Source organism: Chiloscyllium plagiosum, chromosome 4, assembly GCF_004010195.1.
Source record: "Chiloscyllium plagiosum isolate BGI_BamShark_2017 chromosome 4, ASM401019v2, whole genome shotgun sequence".
NCBI classification, from domain to species: domain Eukaryota; kingdom Metazoa; phylum Chordata; class Chondrichthyes; order Orectolobiformes; family Hemiscylliidae; genus Chiloscyllium; species Chiloscyllium plagiosum.
This window is the reverse complement of record NC_057713.1, coordinates 18040102-18059798: the sequence shown is the minus strand read 5'-3', so window position 1 is coordinate 18059798 and position 19697 is coordinate 18040102. Positions and strand designations below refer to the sequence as shown.

At 41.8% G+C, this 19697-nt stretch overlaps 1 protein-coding gene across 1 annotated transcript in view; it reads left to right on the top strand.

The window, feature by feature from the left end:
• Positions 1-8810: 8810 nt before the first annotated feature.
• arhgap28 (Rho GTPase activating protein 28) overlaps positions 8811-19697 on the top strand; it is a 162701-nt gene continuing 151814 nt past the window's right edge. Inside the window, exon 1 of the mRNA XM_043687786.1 lies at positions 8811-9046. Coding sequence (XP_043543721.1) covers positions 8922-9046 — 125 coding nt within the window. The 5' untranslated portion in view covers positions 8811-8921. The remainder of the gene's footprint in view (positions 9047-19697) is intronic.

The window sequence follows — 19697 nt, the reverse complement described above, 5'->3', positions numbered from 1 at the left end:
GAGAAATCGTGGATGCGTTGGTGATTATTTTCCAGAGTTCGATAGATTTGGGATCAGTTCCTGCGGATTGGAGGGTGGCTAATGTTGTACCACTTTTTAAGAAAGGTGGGAGAGAGAAAGCAGGAAATTATAGACCAGTTAGTCTGACCTCAGCGGTGGGAAAGACCCTGGAGTCCATTATAAAGGATGAAATTATGACACATCTGGATAGTAGTAACAGGATAGGTCAGAGTCAGCATGGATTTATGGAGGGGAAATCATGCTTGACTAACCTTCTGGAAGTTTTTGAGATGTAACTCTGAAGATGGATGAGGGAGATCCAGTAGATGTAGTGTACCTGGACTTTCAGAAAGCTTTTGATATAGTCGCACATAGGAGGTTAGTGAGCAAAATTAGGGCGCATGGTATTGGGGGCAAAGTACCAACTTGGATTGATAGTTGGTTGGCTGACAGGAAACAAAGAGCAGTGATAAACGGCTCCATTTCGGAATGGCAGGCAGTGACCAGTGGGGTATCGCAGGGATCAGTGCTGGGACCGCAGCTTTTTACAATATATATTAATGATATAGAAGATGGTATTAGTAATAACATAAGCAAATTTGCTGATGATACTATGCTGGGTGGCAGGGTGAAATGTGAGGAGGATGTTAGGAGATTACAGGGTGACCTGGACAGGTTAGGTGAGTGGTCAGATGCAGTTTAATGTGGATAAATGTATGGTTATCCACTTTGGTGGCAAGAACAGGAAGGCAAATGGAATCAAGTTAAGTAAAGGGGCAGTACAAAGAGACGTGGGTGTTCTTGTACACCAGTCAATGAAGGTAAGCATGCAGGTACAGCAGGTAGTGAAGGCGGCTAATAGCATGTTGGCCTTCATAACAAGAGGGATTGAGTATAGAAGCAAAGAGGTTCTTCTGCAGCTGTACAGGGCCCTGGTGAGACCACACCTGGAGTACTGTGTGCAGTTCTGGTCTCCAAATTTGAGGAAAGACATTCTGCCTATTGAGGGAGTGCAGTTAGGTTCACGAGGTCAATTCCTGGAATGGCAGGACTATCTTATGTTGAAAGATTGGAGCAACTGGGCTTGTATACCCTTGAGTTTAGAACACTGCGAGGAGATCTGATTGAGACATATAAGATTATTAAAGGATTGAACACTCTGGTGGCAGGAAACATGCTTCCGGTTGGATAGAGCTCTCAAGAATAGTGGGATCAAGGGTTATGGAGATAAGGTAGGAACAGGATACTGATTAAGGATGATCAGCCATGATCATATTGAATGGTGGTGCAGGCTTGAAGGGCAGAATGGCCTACTCCTGCACCTATTGTCTATTGACTTCTGGTCTTTTTTAAAAGGGTATAAGAAGTATTTTATAAGTCAAAGTGAAGGGAATCATTGTAAAACCTTGTTATCAAAAATGATAACTCAACACATAACGTTCCTTTCAATAGATTTATGGCTAAGAAGTTGGCTGAAGTATTCCATGCATTTATACTCGCTCCAGCCTCTTCCATTCTTTCATTTAAATCTATTAACTTAACACTCTCATTCCCTTTCCCTCATATACTTGCTTAGATTATTCTGATCCATGCTATAGCATCAAGCACACCCTGTGGTAGTGAATTCCACAATCTGAATCATTTCAAATCATTATCATTTTCTCTGCCTCTCTCCCAGGAGATGACACAGCAGTGGGGAACATGGGACAGAGTTCTGGTGGACAAGCTGCACTCTTACACCTATGTATTTAATATATTTGTGAACCAATACGGTCTAGACAATGATTAATATGATGATTGGTTATCTGATACCATTTACAATGCAGTGTGGTGAAGCCAGCAACCTTGAGGAAACTCTTCCAAAGCCTTTATTTCCAATTTAACACTTGTGCCTTCTTGCACATCCACATAGCTATACACTTTGACTGTATTTCCTTTGTGCTGAATGTGGAAGAAAGAAAGACTTGTTTCTATAATGCCTTTGATCATCTCAATAGAGAAAGTTGAATGAAAATTTTAGTTGGAGAAGTGTAACAATAACCTAGTCTATCACATCCGAATGCAAATTTTCAGCATTGCCCTGGAGTAACTTAACTGCTGGTTGTTGCTGAAGGGATACAGCATTTGTATCACATTGAGATATGTTCAGATGACCTATGTTCCTGGAGGTGTCCATTACACTTAAAGACATAGGAGCAGAAGTTGACCATTCAGTCCATCAGTTCTGCTCTGCCACTGAATGAGGTCACAGCTGGTCTGATAATCCTTAACTCTACTTTCCTGCATTATCACTTTAATCTTCGATCCATTAACTGATTTAAAATCTGTCTATCTCAAACTTGAATATACTTAATGACCCAGTCTCTACAGCCCTCTGCCATAACGAAATCCAAAGATTCACCACCTGGAGAAAATAAGTTCATCCTCAGATCTGCCATAAATGGGTGAGCCCTTCCTCTGAGGTCATGACCTCTGCTGCTAGACTGTGTCACAAGGGGAAGCAACCTTGTTAAATCCTCATAGCATCTTGTATATTTCAACAAGGTCGCCTATCATTCTTCTGAACCTCAATGATTACAAGGCAACCTATTCAACCTCTCCTGATAAGAAAATCCCTCCATACTTGGAATCAACCTTGGAACTTTCGCTGGATTGCCTCTAATTACATCTTTTGTGAAATAAAAGGTGTCATGACTGAGGAATATTGAAGGTTCATAGGGGAGATGAAAAAGCAAGTCAGAGAAGCAAGTGGGAATTATGAGAAAAGTCTGGCAACAAACATAAAGGGGTGTCCCAAAACCTTCTACAGGCATCAAAGCAATAAAACGGAGGGAACAGGAGTAGGCCGTTTAGGGACTAAAAAGAGGATTTATATCAGGAGTCGGGGGCATAGCTGAGATCTCTTTACTAAAGGGAGATGTAACCTAGGTCGTAGTGGCAGAAGAGAGAACTCAGTCATTAGACGGATTCAAAATAGATACAGCTGAAGTGTTGGATAAGCTGTTGATACTTAAAGTTAGCAAGGCACCAAGGATCGGATGAGATGCATCAAAGATTTTGGAGGAAGTGAAAGTGGAATTTGCAGCGATGCTGGCCACAATCTTTCAGTTTTCCCTAGACTCGGGAGAGTCACAGTCATAGAGTCATAGGGATGAACAGCACGGAAACAGACCCTTCGATCCAACTCGTCCATGCTGACCAGATATTCTAACCTAATCTAGCCCCATTTGCCAGCATTTTGCCCATATCCCTCTAAACCCTTCCTATTCATTTACCCATCCAGATGCCTCTCGCCCTAAATCTATGCCCTCTCGTTCTGGACTCCCCCACCCCAGGGAGAAGACATTGTCTATTTATCCTATCCCTGCCCCTCATGATTTTATAAACCTCTATTAGGTCACCCTTCAGTCTTCGACACTCTAGAGAAAACAGCCCCAGTCTATTCAGCCTCTCCCTGTAGCTCAAATCTTCCAACCCTGGCAACATCCTTGTAAATCTTTTCTGAACCCTTTCAAGTTTCACAAAATCCATCCGATAGGAAGGAGACCAGAATTCCACGCAATATTCCAAAAGTGGCCTAACCTACATCCTGTACAGCCACAACATGACCTCCCATTTCCTATACTCAATGCTCTGACCAATAAAGGAAAGCATATCAAATGCCTTCTTCACTATCCTATCTACCTGCGACTGTACTTTCAAGGTGCTATGAACTTGCACTCCAAGGTCGCTTTGTTCAGCAACACTCCCGTGGACCTTACTATTTTGAGTATAAGTCCTGCTCTGATTTGCTTTTACAAAATGCAGCACATCGCATTTATCTAAATTAAGCTCCATCTGCCACTCTTCAGCCCATTGGCCCATCTGATCAAGATTCCATTGTAATCTGAGGTAACCTTTTTCGCTGTCCACCACACCTCCAATTTTGGTGTCATCTGCAAACTTACTAACTATACCTCCTATGTTCATATCGAAATCATTTATATAAATAATGAAAAGTAGTGGATTCAGCACCGATCCTTGTGACACTCCACTGGTCACAGGCCTTCAGTCTGAAAAGCAACCCTCCACCACCTTCCTCTGTCTTCTACCTTCGAGCCAGTTCTGTATCCAAATGGCTATCTCTCCTTGTATTCCATGAGATCTAACCTTATTAACCAGTCTCCCATGGGGAACCTTGTCGAATGCCTTACTAAAGTACACACAGATCATGTCCACCGCTCTACCCTCATCAATCCTCTTTGTTACTTCCTCAAAAAACTCAATCAAGTTTGCGAGACAATGATTTCCATGGACAAAGCCATGTTGACTATCACTAATCAGTCCTTGCCTTTCCTAATACATGTACGTCCTGTCACTCGGGATTCCCTCCAACATCTTGCCCACCACTGGTGTCAGGCTCACTGGTCTATAGTTGTCCTTACCACCTTTCTTAAATAATGGCACCAAGTTGGTGAACCTCCAGTCTTCTGGCACCTCAGCTGTAACTATCGATGATACACATATCTCAGCAAAAGGCCCAGCAATCGCTTCCCACAGAGTTCTAGGGTACACCTGATTAGGTTCTGGGGATTTATCCATTTTTATGCATTTCAAGACATCCAGCACTTCCTCCTCTGTAATATGGACATTTTTCAAGACGTCACCATCTATTTAACCGCATTCTATATCTTTCATGTCCTTCTTCACAGTAAACACTTCCCCATCTCCTGTGGTTCCATACAAAGGCCGCCTTGCTGATCTTTGAGGGGCCCTATTCTCTCCCTAGTTACCCTTTTGTCCTTAATGTATTTGTAACAACCCTTTGGATTCTCCTTAATTCTATTTGCCAAAGCTATCTCATGTCCCCTTTTTGCCCTCCTGATTTCCCTCTTAAGTATTCTCCTACTACCTTTATACTCTTCTAACGATTCACTCGATCTATCCTGTCTGTACCTGACATGTTTCCTTCTTTTTCTTAACCAAACCTTCAATTTCTCTAGTCATCCAGCATTCCCTATACCTACCAGCTCATTATCTCATTTCTGAAGGCTTCCCATTTTCCAGCCGGCCCTTTACCTGCAAACATCTGCCCAATCAGCTTTTAAAAGTTCTTGCCTAATACCGTCAAAATTAGCTTTCCTCTAGTTTAGAACTTCAACTGTTAGGTCTGGTCTATCCTTTTCCATCACTCTTTTAAAACTAATAGAATTATGGTCACTGGTGCCAAAGTGCTCCCTGACTGACACCCCAGAAGACTGGAGAATCACAAACTTTATGGCCTTGCTCAAGGATAAACCCAACAAACACAGATTGGTCATTTTAACTCAATAGTGAGGAAGCTTTGAGACAGAATAAATCGGGATAGGATTTGTGGTTACATGGAATTTTCTTTAACTCTGTTCGCCATTATCCCAGGATAAGATATAATTGCAATAGGCGACTCTGTACAGTAAAAACAAGTCACCATTGTTTATCAGGCCATAGAGCTGCTCCCTCATTAGAGAGATGGACAATTGGTGTTGGTTTCAACTTCTTCCACTTTAAACTATGTTACCAAGAGACTGAACAGGACTAACCGTATAAACACTGTGACTACAAGAGCAGGTCAGAGGCTAGGAATCCTGCAGCAAATAACTCACCTCCTGACTGCCCAAAGCCTGCCCACCATCTACACACTGAAGTCAGGAGTGTAATGAATGCTCTCCACTGGTCTGGATGAGTGCAGCTCCAACAACACACAAGAAGCTTGACACCATCCAGGCCAAAGCAGCTGCTTGATCAGCATGACATCTACAAACATTGCTTTCCTCAACCGTTGATACTTAGTAGCACCTATAAGATGCACTGCAAAAATTTAATAAGGCTCTTTTAACACTAACTTCAAGAACCATGACCACTTCCATCATGAAGGGCAAGGGCACTAGATACATGGGAAGACATTTCCCTCCAAGGCACTGACCATCCTAACTTGCAGTCTCTTCAGAGTCACTGGGGCAAAATCCTGGAACTCCCTCCTTAGTGGAATTGTAGGTCTACTTACACATGGACTACAGCGGTTTAAGAAGACAGCTCACCACCACCTTCTCATCAGCAACTTGAGATGGCTGATAAATGCTGGCCAGCCAGCAGTGGCCGGACCCCATGAATGAAATGTTATAAACATGCTGATTACAAAGCTCCCCATTGCCACATTTCCTCTTACTCATTCAGTCTTGTTGCAAACTGCTGCTGCATTTGCCATGTTGCTAAAGGTGATGAGCAGTTTAACCTTCCTATGACAGCTACTTAGTGGAGGCCCAACTGATATGACAGCCTGTGGTTTCCTGCAATGAACTAAAAATTGTGATTGCCATGGTTACCTTTAGACTCAGAGAAAAGAGAAAGAGAGAGAAAGAAAGAGAATAACAGCACTGAGAGCTGTGTGGCTCTTCAGAAAATTCTAGTTTCTTTATTCAATGTCATGATGTGGGCATCTATTGCCTGTTCCTGCCTGACCAGGGAATCTATTAGTGGGTCTTCTTTGTGACCTACTGTGTATGAATCCTCCTACTGGCCTTTGATCCAATTAAATGACTTTTCAGTCTCCTTGGGGGGAGGGGGCAATTAAAAATTAATTGCATAGGTATGGAACCAACGTCATGTAGAGGTTAGACTGGACATAGTCAATTGACAACTGCCCTAAAGGATGTTAGTTAACCGACTGAATAGGACTCTGTATACAGCTGCACCACACTGTAAAACCTGACTAACAATCTTAAATTAGGTTGTCAAAATAATTCTTAGCATACTCAATTATTAAACAAGTGTTGTCCAATCATGAAACCAGATATAATGTTGGATAATGTATTCAGAGTTGTTTGGGTTCAGTCAGTACCTTGCTTGTTGCAAACAGTTGAAGGGATATGTGGTTTAATACAATCCATCAGACTATGGGATATATCTACATCCCTAGCATCATTTTGACAATGAACTTCACAGATAACTTTACAGACTTGTGAGAAAAGCAGAATGTCTTTCTGACTTGACGGCAGCACCCTGCTAGTTGGAAATGCTTAATAACAGCTCAAACCGCAGGGAAAACATGCTGGGCACTTTTCAGGACTGAAAGTGGTGAGCTTAGTCCTTTCCATGAGCATGCTTACTGTACATCAAGCAATGAACTGGTTCATGTAACCATTACCCTACAATATGGCTTCAATGTGCTACATATTCTCTAAGCAACCTGTTCAGCGATGTTATGACATTTGGAGTAGTGAAGTGGACCTCCAGATCCAGAGGTAGGAACACTACCACAAGGAGCAAATGACTCAGACTCCATTTACAAGATTTCTGATAAGGCCAATTCATAGTGAACAGAACAAAGACAGAAATTGCTGGAGAAACTTAGCAGGTCTTGCAGCATCTGTGGAAAGAAAGTAGAATTAACATCTCAGTGACCGAAGAGGCTGGTGACTCTTCATTGGAGTTCTGATAAAAATTCGCTGCTCTTGAAACCTTAACTCTGCTTTCTTCCCACAGATGCAGTAAGACCTGCTGAGTTTCTCCAGCAATTTGTTTTTGTTTCCGATCTGCAGTTCTTTTTATGTTATAGTGAGTAGAACCGTCCATGAAATCTCAGTGTATACATTAACCGGTGAAAGCAGTTCTGGACTCGGGCTTTGCAAGGGCCAAAAAAAGTATCAGGTGGTTTGGGGTGGGAAAGCACTGGGGCAGGGGAATGGTTGAGGGATCAGCTATTGGCTCATTTCCCCAGCAAAGGATTTTACTTGCCCGGAAACCAAATGAGAGCTGTAACACATTAAGGGAATTAAATGTGCAGCGGTTTAGAAGCTTCTGACATCTTACATATGACAGGCATCGTGAGACATTTCCCCCACAAGTACTTTTGACTAGATAAGCAATTGGGCCAACTTTTCCGTCCAGTCTAGCCGCATTTTGCCTATAAAATGCTAAAGTGAAAATTACAAGGATCTACGCATGTGACTGGCTATGCCTGGCACTTAAGTGGGTCTTTATTTTAATCATTGGCTGAGATTCTACTTAAACCACTATTTTCCAAATAACTTCGAGTCAAGTGATGATTGGAGCAGCATGCGAGCAATTATAATGTGTTGGCAGGCACCTTAAACAAAGCAGCGTTCACCCAGTGTTTTAACACAAAACTTTAACTAACCATTGCTATTCTTTGAAGTTTACATAGAGAGTTACCACCTTGTCTGCGGTAACCATTATAGTTCGCCCTCCCAAGCGTACAGGGCACTGACTGAGATTAATTTGCATTAAAGGGTTACATTTTCCTCAGCTTAGTTGAGAAACATCAAATATTTCGCCTGCCAGTAACCTTGACTGTGCGAGCGCCCTGAAGCTCGGCAGGGTTTACCTCGACTGTTCAAACAGCCATGCAATTCCACTTCCTGAATTTTTCATGGAGATACTTTGATAGCGCGCTGGTTTTCTTGGCTCCGGCTTACAAAGGTTTCATTTTACAACAGGAACATCTCTCGGCTGCATGTAACTGAACGGCAGTGTTTCTTTCCCCCCCCTTTTTTTTGACAAAAGACAGGTTAACTTCAGTTTCAGACATTGTACTGACGAGACATATCCACAAGCTAACGTGAAAATTAAATAATTTGCGGTCCATCTATTTCCCCCAATTAGTTTAGAGTGGTTAATGAAAGCTTAGCTCTGGCTTGCTTGTGGTGTCCAGAAACACTGGTGTATAGGATACCTCCCTAGATGCTGGTGACTGGCCACTGGTGTCTGGGGAGGCGTTCTTATGCTAATCCTGTTTCGTCGCCTGGCTTTCACAGTATAGAGAGAGAGGCAGAACTGTCGCCTTTAAGAACATTTTGCAGTCTGCATCTCTCACAGTACATGACGAGTGAATATTTCCAGCGCTAGCTGTCACTCAGAGTATAGAGAAGCATGCGCCTCGGAGAATGGAGTTAAATGATTCAGGCAGTGTGGTTTTAACAGCTTACCACTCCTATTCTCCATCAAGAATACCAATCATGGATCAAAGCTGTGTAACTGAACTTCCTTCAAGTCTTGGTCCCACACACAGGTAAACGTTCAAATCTGCCGTGAGACTGATGTATTATGTATAAGTCAATATTCTCTGTCATTAGAATCTTTTGTTTTTATCAGATGCTGGACGTGTACTACCTGCATTAGATTACCCTACCTGATGGTTAATTTCTTTTTATTGTGAGGGAAGAATTGCATTGGAGGGGTGAAGCTTTATGTGTGCTAAACACTGAACAACGGAGATGCTTCATGAAGTTTATAAGCAAAACAAGTTAAAAATCTGAGATTTTCTGCGTTGATCTTTCAGTAACCAGTTGGGTGGCTCCAAAGTTATTGTGTTCCACATTCTGTTTTACACAACTTGTGTTATTCAATATTTGTTTCACCATTTCTCTTTTTTTCCCATTCCCATTCCCATTTCCTTTCCTCTCTCAGCTCTCTGGGTTCTTCCTCCTTTGTCGCCCAAATCTCTCAACCTCCCCCCCCCCCCCCCCCCCCCTCCCCCCCCCCTTCTCTCTCTTCATTGTTTTTTTTTAAATTTTGCTTTCTTACTTTCTGCCATTTTCAGATTTCTGCATCAAGCCTCACATGGTTATGAGTATACCTGTCAGTGCTGAAATCAGTTGTGCCTGCTGTACTTGCTCACCTTGGGTTTTCTCACAACTCCTTTTGAATGTTAATAATCTGAGGGTTAATCCTTCAAGGACTAACACCTCTATCAAAATCTCAAAAATCCAGTACAATGAGATCCTTGTGCATTTAGAGATCAACGTTTCAGTAGGTGCCAATCATTCTACCTCATGACCCCCTTCAGGATATGGAAAACTAAATCTCTTAAGTGTGAAAGGAAGTGATGAAAACCATTTTTAAATAGTAGGCTATCTGAGAAAAGAAACTTGCGGATATTTCAATGTGGTGGCTGTTCGTTGGGTTTACTAAGCACCTAGTTTGGCAGTCATGAAGCCATTCAATATTTTGGCCCAAGACAAATTGCTTGGGATATTTGGAAGGAAAGAAAGAAAGGAGGAATCCAGGGTCCATATTTAGAGTGCAGTTGTGTTTCCCTTGGCCCATGTTGAAACACTATGTGTAGTTAACCCCCACTTTCATGTTCACTTCTCGTGCCTGATCTCTTACCTATCTCTTTGCAGCCTCCAATCGATTAACTTTGAACCTGCCATTCCTAACCTCCAGTTTTGCTTTCCTCCTCCGGTCCACAAATGTCATTTATCCAAAGACAGCTGTGGTCTGCTCCTGGTTTCCTTTCCAGGCAACTTTACACTAAGCTGGGTCCATTGAAAGACCCAACATTGACCTGGGCCAAGTCTCACTGTTCAGGCACTGGATTGGGGGTATGGGATAGTGTCTCCATATACCCAAAAAAAGCTCAATCTGTTTCCTACCCCCAACCAACGTGAGGGTAAATTACTCAATTTATTCAGTGTTTGTGACATGGATGCTTCCATTTTCATTACCATCTTAATAATACACAATGGTATTTTTAGGAAACTAGGGTTCAACAAATATTTGCCTTTCCTCAGGTAATATTTAGGGGATATTCTCTGCAACTGCGTAGAAAAGTGTGATGCTGGAAAAGCTCAGCAGGTCAGGCAGCATCTGAGGAGCAGGAGAGTCGACGTTTCGGGCATAAGCCCTTCATCACGCTTGGATGTGTGAACTGATTTAGTGTGGGATGAGTTGATTACTGCCAGTGTGTCAGTAGTTGTGTTACCGTTGACCTCAATGACTCTGTATAGCGTGCGGAGGATGTAGCTATGGTCTCTAACCCTTTATTGTTACTCAGTGGTCTTGTAATGGTCAGAACAACTTGATAAATAAAAACTGAAAGAACTGCAAATGCTGTGAATCAGAAACATAAACAAATTGTTGGAAAATCTCAGCAGGTCTGGCAGTGTCTGTGGAGAGAAATCAAAGTTAATGTTTCAGGTCTAGTGACCCTTCCTCTGGACAATTGAGATTCTCCTGCTCCTCGGATGTTGTCTGACCTGGTGTGCTTTTCCAGCACCACACTCTTGACTCTGATCTCCAGAATCTGCAGTCTTCACTTTCTCCCACAATTGGGTAGATGTTGGGAGAGAGAAGGATCAAGCTTGAATGTAATGAATCACATAGAAAGCTGAGTTGGGAGTTTAAGTACAACCAGTGGTCACTTTGATGAGGAACAACAACATCTCTTCACTCATGGGACCATACCGTAGCTTCAACTAATTCTCCTGAGAGAAGAAGGAGGAAAATAAAAATCAACTTCTTTTGAAGGCAACACAAATGTGATTTACACTTTTTTTTCCCTTTGAGTTCCGCAAACCTTATTATGGCCAGTGACAAATCTATTCTGACAGCACCTCATGTTCGTTGACTGAATAATAGATGTATCGGACCTCAGTGACCCTTTTAACCCTGGCTAGCTTTTGACCTTTGCCAGCTGTCATGTTACCACATTGTTCCATTAGTGCCTGGTGATGTTGAATGGGGATAATGTAAGTAATCTCATTCAAGTTCCGCATGGTGACCCTGCAGGGTTTTATTTTAAATTAACCTGTTAAGATGTGTTCTGATGCCCCTCCATGGCCATCATATGTGGATGTGGGACTTTAACCTGGACCTTATTGGCCAGAGGTAGGGACACAGCCACTATGCCACCAGACCCTATAAACTGGACTGATACAACTTTCCACTAACATTTAGAGAGTAATCTTTGATAATGTTCCTGAATGGTTAATTAGCAGGAACTCTTTTTGCCACTATTTTCTTTCCTTGTCAAATGAAGTTCCTTGATTCATTCTGGAGTGTCATTCTACAACAATGTGAATTTATATAGCATCTTTTAGTCCAAGAAAATGCTTCTAAGTTACTGCCTGTTAGTAATTCAGCCAAATATTCATTGTTTTAAATGGAAGTCCATGCAGTGAATTCCAACACAAATGGCACCACAGCTAATCCCAATTCTATCCTACCTCATTAGCTACCTCGGCATATTTTCCACAGGTTTACTCAAAAGTAGTCCAGAAGCACCCTGACATTCTTCCAACCTTGGCCCCGGGTTGCTGAGGTTCACCGTGCTTTTTACAGCTGTGATCAACTAGCTTAGCACAGACCAGGAATTTAATGTGGGATCTTTGTGGTTTGCATTGCTCAATATCGTAGAAGGCAATTATGTTTACGTAAGATGCCACTGGGGGAATCTGTGTTACCATACTCTTGTAGGAAGTGGAATTTCAGCAGTAAACCTCAATAACTTTTTTCGAAAACTTCCTTAGTAACGACAGAAAGCAATTGCGTCAAGTGAGATCCAGCACTTGGCAATGATATCTTGTGCTACTGCGGTCTTACTATTCGCTAACAAGAAAATAATTACCAAGAATGCTAAGAAGATTGTCCATTTTGATCTTTACATTAAGCTTGAGTATGGTTTATGCAATTCAAACATATTGTATGCTTTCAAATTATGATCAGCCTTTTTTTCCCATTGTAAGTTCAATTGCAGATATGATTATATCACACTGGAAAGTAGATTTAAGAACAATGAATTCAGCAACAAGTGAAGATAGATTTATCCTGAGCTCCCCTATACTGTGGGCCAGGATCTTTTGTTTGCAGCCCCAGTTGTTGAGAATCGGGTGGCTGCTGGTGTAAGTTTTATGGGCAGTGGGGAGAGACTTCTACAGGTGCAAAGTCAGGGAAACACAGACACCAAATGACTTGTGGAGACACAATAGGATGTGAAACCAGTGCCTGAAAAAAATAAAATCAGACTCACAAGAATTTCAAACAATATTGACAAAAAATGTATATAAAGCATATGTGGCTGGAGGGCAATGTAGGAACAGTGATTGGAAACTAACAGAATTGCAACTTTTAACCTCTACCCCTTTCAAATCTAAGTCTAAACTTTTCTTTCAAATTAGAGGCTGCTCCCTTTAGCAGTTTGGCATTAAAATAACAAGAACCAAAATTTTCAGAAATATTGTTTTTTTTTAACGTATCTTCACTGTTGCCATTTATGCTCATAGAAGGTAGGCTTTGCAAGTATGATTGTATGTATTGCCTATCCTTTTTAGTCTCAGGTCAAAAGTATACAACCTTCCTGAATAGGAAGAGATCCAACTCCATCAATGTGTGGCAATTCAGTGACCAGGAGAATACCATTACATTTGCAACGTCAGAGTGACCTTCCCTTTTGAAATAAACCAGTTGAGTTGGTTTAACATTTTAATCTAAGCACCTTGTACGGTGCACCTTGTATAATGCTGTGGAATGGGACTTGACTCCATAATCATTAGAGCTGAAAATGTGTTGCTGGAAAAGCGCAGCAGGTCAGGCAGCATCCAAGGAACAGGAGAATCGACGTTTCGGGCATAAGCCCTTCATTCCTGAAGAAGGGCTTATGCCCGAAACGTCGATTCTCCTGTTCCTTGGATGCTGCCTGACCTGCTGCGCTTTTCCAGCAACACATTTTCAGCTCTGATCTCCAGCATCTGCAGCCCTCACTTTCTCTCCATAATCCTTAGAGGCAGAAGTACTCCCAATTGAGAGAAAACTGACATGTCAGTACAGGGAAGAGTTTTGTGCCTTATTTATGACTCATGGTACATGCCTATTACTCAAAGAGTGAACAAAGAACAATACAACGCAGGATCAGGCCCTTTGTCCCTCCAAGCCTGCACTGACGCATTTTGTCAAAGAGTGTAACTCACTACCACAGGGAACATTTGAAGTAAATGGTGTAGACACTTTTAAGGGCATGCTGGACAAACATTATGGAGAAGGGAACAGAATGTTACACTGATTTATTTTAGCTGAGGAATGATGGGAAGCAGCTAAAGTGATGAATGAACTTGTTGGAACAAATGACCTATGTAATTGATAAACCATGTGTTATGATGTGGGTTTGGCTCTCTATCCACTTGAATGGTTAGAGATGATGACCAGTTCACCGCTTGTGACTTCACCCTCCCACACATACTCTGTGTTCTTCATATCAGTGACTATTGCCTATGAGATCTCCTTGAATAATGTCAACAGTCAGAAGTTTCAAGGTTCTACTTCAATGTGGACCAGCTCTCTGCCCTCACAAACTATCATGCCTTGTGAGTGCTCAAGTACTTTTGATATTATGGAAATGTGGAGGACATGTACAGCAGCATCTAAACAAACATGCATAATTTTATTTCTTCTCCTTAGAATAAGTTTTGCAGTGAGGATGGAAGCTTCTCTTGGAGACTGCATTATGAATATGTCTATTGCTTTCAGCTGTTCATTCGTGTTGAGCATTCAGAGAATTGATGGGTTGCCCTGACTACATTGCGTGAGATAGTAGTAAATGTATAACAGGTAGAGATAACAATGCTTTATGGCATTATGGCAAGTACACTTGGATGAAAGTCTAGAAATAAGGAACCGTTAAGGGATAATTCTTTTGTTATTTTATCTCCCTTTTGTACTGAAGACAACATAATACTCATGGGCATTATTTCCCAGGTGTCAGTCTGTATTGGTCTCCTTTCTTGTGGGGAGGTTGGTTGATGGTATTTCTTCATTCACCTATATCGTGTGGCACTGTTATCAGTCCTACAGCTGCAGTGGCTCAGTGCCACTGAGTCAAAAGATTGTGGATTCATCATCTCATTTCAGCGGTCTGAGCACCCACTTGAGGATGAGAACCTCAAGCCAGATTTATTCCCTTGGCTGGATGTAAAAGATTCCATGAGACTATCCAAGATGGTGAATGGGAATTGGTCCCTGTGTTTGGGTCAGTACTTAGCTCCCAGTTAACACACAGAGAATATTTGGTCATTATCTCATTGTTTGTGGGATCTTGCATTGATAAAACTGCCTCATTTCTGACATTACAATTACAGTTCAAAAACATTGTGTGGCATAAAGTGCTCTGGGACAGCCTAAACTCATAAAAGGCTGCTGTGTAAATATAAATGATTTTACTTTTTAAACCTGGAAGCTATAGGCTGTTTACTTGCAAATTCCTTTGAACACAGCCTGCCCTGCACTCCATTTTGAAAACAATAAAATTCCAAAGTTCTGATCCTCTACAGGTGATGAACACCTGCAGACAGTCAACTGGGAAGAGATTGATGTGTTAAATAACTCCAGATTTGTCTATTCAGCAGACAACAGCCACATGTAATAATTCAGCTGGATTACCTACTGTGCACTGTTTCTACCTACAATCGGTCTATAACGGAATTTCTAACTCTCATATGAAAGCCAAGTGAGTCCAAGATGATTAGTGCAAGTATTTTGAGGCTTGTAAAACCCAGGTATACAACAACATGATTGATCAGTTAATGAATGTCCTCAGGTGTTTTGGAAGTACTGCTATTGATGGTAAAGAACTCAGGGAAACACCCTTGCTCTCATTACCATTGTAATGTACTGAGGACACCACAGCTGTCTGAAAGCATGCAGAGCTTCTGTCAGAGTCAACATGAATTTTCAGAACTGAAACCAGCTGCCTGCCGAATTTTCCATTTGAAGGGATTTTCTTTCTGAGATGGGACTAATCCAGTAACCTTTATTGCTCCAGGGATGTTTGAATCTGTTAGTTGATATGGGGCTGTTGGTTGTCAGAGGCATATGGACCAAGAATGAGTGTGTAAATCCATTTGATTGATTATTCAGCATATGATGTAGTAATAGTGTGAGGCATGTCAAATAAGCAGGGTCTGAACTGAATAGGAATTAACACCAAGAAAGTATCATGTTTGTGCGTCAGTATCTTATTCCAAATTATGTCCTGCAATTTTCTTCTGTCTTTTCCTTATTGATGCCATTAATTAATGGTTGAATATGCCTCCATGTTTGTGATTTGTTCTCTGGTACCTTATCACAGTGCAAATTTTGTATATATGAGCCTAGACAATGAGTGTTGGCATTCTGTTTAACTTCATGGTAGAATCACAGCTTCATCTCAATGTTGCATGTGGTCAAGTGCTTCAACTAGTTTTGAGGTTGGGTTACTCTTGTGTACAAAATGGCTGCTGTTTAACAGCAAGATATCCATAACCTCCCATCATCCTGCTCCAAATAAGTTGAATTATTAGTGTTGACTGAGGGAACACTCTCTAAAATGTTTGGAACATTTTAACTGCATTCTAAACTAGTGGGCGGCACGGTGGCACAGTGGTTAGCACTGCTGCCTCACAGCGCCAGAGACCCGGGTTCAATTCCCGCCTCAGGCGACTGACTGTGTGGAGGTTACACGTTCTCCCCGTGTCTGCGTGGGTTTCCTCCGGGTGCTCCGGTTTCCTCCCACAGTCCAAAGATGTGCAGGTCAGGTGAATTGGCCATGCTAAATTGCCTGTAGTGTTAGGTTAGGGGTATGGGTGGGTGGCGGTTCGGTGTGGACTTGTTGGGCCGAAGGGCCTGTTTCCACACTGTAATGTAATCTAATCCTAATGTCATTTGGTTAGCACCATCTGAAATGCTAGACAAGGGGATCAGATCCTTTGTTTTTACACTGCACCTTTTGATATAGAGAACTTGTATTTATTTCTTGCCTTTTAAGGATCCAACCTATCACATCGAGCTTTGCTGCCAAAGAAGAGATGTTAAGCTTGAGTTTTACCAGAAGAAGCATTATCTGAAGGGACTGTTTCTGTGCTGTATGATTGTATGACTCTATCTCTAATGCTTCATGGTTAAGTGGTATAATCTGTTTCAGTAATGCTGGTTGAAAGGTAGATATTGGGCAGAGCACAAGGGGACATTGTCTAGGTTTCTTTGAATGGTGGGTTAGATTATATTACCCTAATCCAAGAAAAGAGTTTAATTTAACATCTCAACCTGACAACATCAGATCTGACAGGTTACCATGCCCTCAGTGCTGTGAGAAAGCATCAGTCTGCATCAGGGCTGAGCCAATAACATTGTGATTTGGAAGAGGAAATGCTACCACTGAATTACGGTTCACTTCACTCCACATAATATCATGAAATGGCTGAAGACAGTGAATAATGTGTTCAGTGTTTGCACTAAGTCACTAGACACTACTCTCGATCATCAGTAAAGTGATGGAAGGTGTCATTGGCAGGCCCACATCAATAACCTACTCACTGCCCAATTTGGCTTCTGTCGGGGCCATGTAGCTCCTGACCTCACTTCAGACTTGGTTCAAACATGGACAAAACTGCTGAATTCTAGAGGTGAGGTCATGGTAGCATTGAAGAGTCCCAGCAAAAATGGAGTCAGTGGGGATTGTGGGAAAACTCACCACTGGATGGAGTCATACCTGACGCACAGGAAGATGGTTGCGGTTGTTGGAGATCAATCATCTCCGGTCCAGAACATTTCTGAAGGATGGTGTTGTAGGCCCAACCATCTCCAGCTGCTCCATTTAATAACTTTTCCTCCATAAGGTCAGAAGTGGGAATATGCAAACATTGACAAGCAATATTCAGCAGCATTTGCAACTCCTCAGATATTGAAAGCAGCCTGAATTAAAATGCAGTAAGACCTGGACAATATCCAGATTTGGGCTGGCAATTAATTTGTGATAAGTATACTATACAAATGTCAGGCAATAAGCATCTCCAACAATAGAGACTTTAACCATGGCTCTTTGACATTGAATGACGTTACCAATGCTGAACCCTCCAGGATCAACAACCTGGTGTTACCGTTAATCAGAATCTGAACTGGTCAAGCCATATTCATAGTCTTTCTATAACAGCAGATCAGAAGCATTTTGCAGTGAATAATTCATCACCTGAATTCACAAAGCATGTCCACCATTGGTAAGGCACAAGTTCAGGATGCGATGCAATTCTCTCTATTTGCCGGAATGGATACAGCTTATAGAACTCTAAAGAAGCACAATTCGACCCGAGAGAAAGCCACCCACTTGACTGGAATCTCTTCAATGTTCAGTCCCTCCATCGCCAACACTCAGCAGCAACAATATGCACCATCTGGAAGATGCAGTGCAGAAACTCACCAAAGCTCATTTGATAGCATCTTCCAGACCAGTATCTACTACCATTCTAGAAGGACAGCAGATACATGGAAACACTACCACCCGCAAATTGCCCTCTAAGCCACTCAACATTCCGACTGGGAAATATATTACAGCTTGTTCAGTGTCACTGGGTCAAAATCCTGGAACTCCCTTCCTTCCTGTGAGCATGGGTGGGTGTACCTACATTCCAAGGACTGCAGAAATTCAAGAAGGCAGCTCACCACCACCTTCTCATGGATAAGTTAATGGCTGGCTAAAATTGACTGCCTAGCCAGAGGTGCGACATCCCATCAATGCATTTTTAACGTATGTAAAATTCAGTTCAACTTCTGCATTGACATCATAACCTTAACTGTGCTTATCATCTTGTGCAGGAAGTAGGAGGCTATGTTCTAAGGTCATTGTGTTCAACATTAATGACGTTTATTGTTATTCCCCTCTGATAAGTTGATGATGTGAAGGCAAAGTGTCAAATCTGCAAGCTGCTTTGTCTGACAAGCTCATGATTTCACACCTGGAAATATGTCTGAACCGAAAAGTCACTTTTTGAAAAACACTAGAAATGGCCATAATAGCATTGGGCTTGAATTGGATTGTGGGAGGAATGCAGCACTTGCTTTAACAGACCAGTGACGGTCTGTGGTGCTAGTGTCATCCACTTGTTATTGGCTTGCTGGCTACTGTGCCCCGGAGGTAGCTCACTATTGTGGAGATAAGGGAGATTGCAATGTCAGGAGTGATCTAGTAGTCATTCTTATGGAGCTAATTGATCTTAATTTTTTACATTGAGTGGCAACCTTCAATAATCTCTCAAAGGAAGGAGAATTTAGCTGCTGTGTACCTGGGGAAACTGACCAGAATGCACACTGTGAATGCTGTAGACAGTTGCCAACCAGTCAAAGGAGACTTAAGCATGTGTATAGGTAAGTGAGCCTAATACTGACCGAATACAGGGTGTCCTAGCCAATTACATAAGGTACATGGCACAAGTACGGTATTTGGCCCAACCAGTCCATTGCTAGTGTTTATGCTGCACTCCAGCCTCCTCCCATCTTTAGTTATTTAAATCTATCACTGTAACCCTTTATTGCTTTCTCCCTGTTTCACTTGTCTAGTTTCCCCTTAAGTGTATCCTTACTATTCACTTCCTGTGCTAGCAAGTTCCACTTTTTTGTCACTTTTTTTTGGGTGAAGAATTTTCTTTTGAATTCCCTATTGAATTTCTTTATCACTTTTCCAGTTTTGCTCTTCCCCACAATACAAACATTTTTTTCTGTGTGTCTCTCTTTCTGTCTGTCTGTCTGTCTGTCTGTGTCTCTCTCTCTCTCTCTCTGCATCCACTCTGTCAAAATGTTGTGCAAGTTTAATATGATGTGAGACGATCTTGATTATTTGAAATCAACTATTTACATGAGGTACATGGTTGGCTTTGATTGCAACTGCTTCATGACAGAATGGAAGATTATTGTCAAAGTAAGTTTGGTTCTGGTGTAACATGCTTCCATTTATCTTGCTGGCAGTAGATTTCTCTGTTCATTAAGAATAGAAAAGTCAGTTTCCATATTCTGACTTGGAGAACAAAGAATTAAAGTTTGGAGAGGATTTTGTTTTAATGTTTTGGGTGACTGTTATACACTCGGTGTAAAATAAAAATGAGCAACTAGTGTTGGATAAATCAACCAGATGCTAAATCATC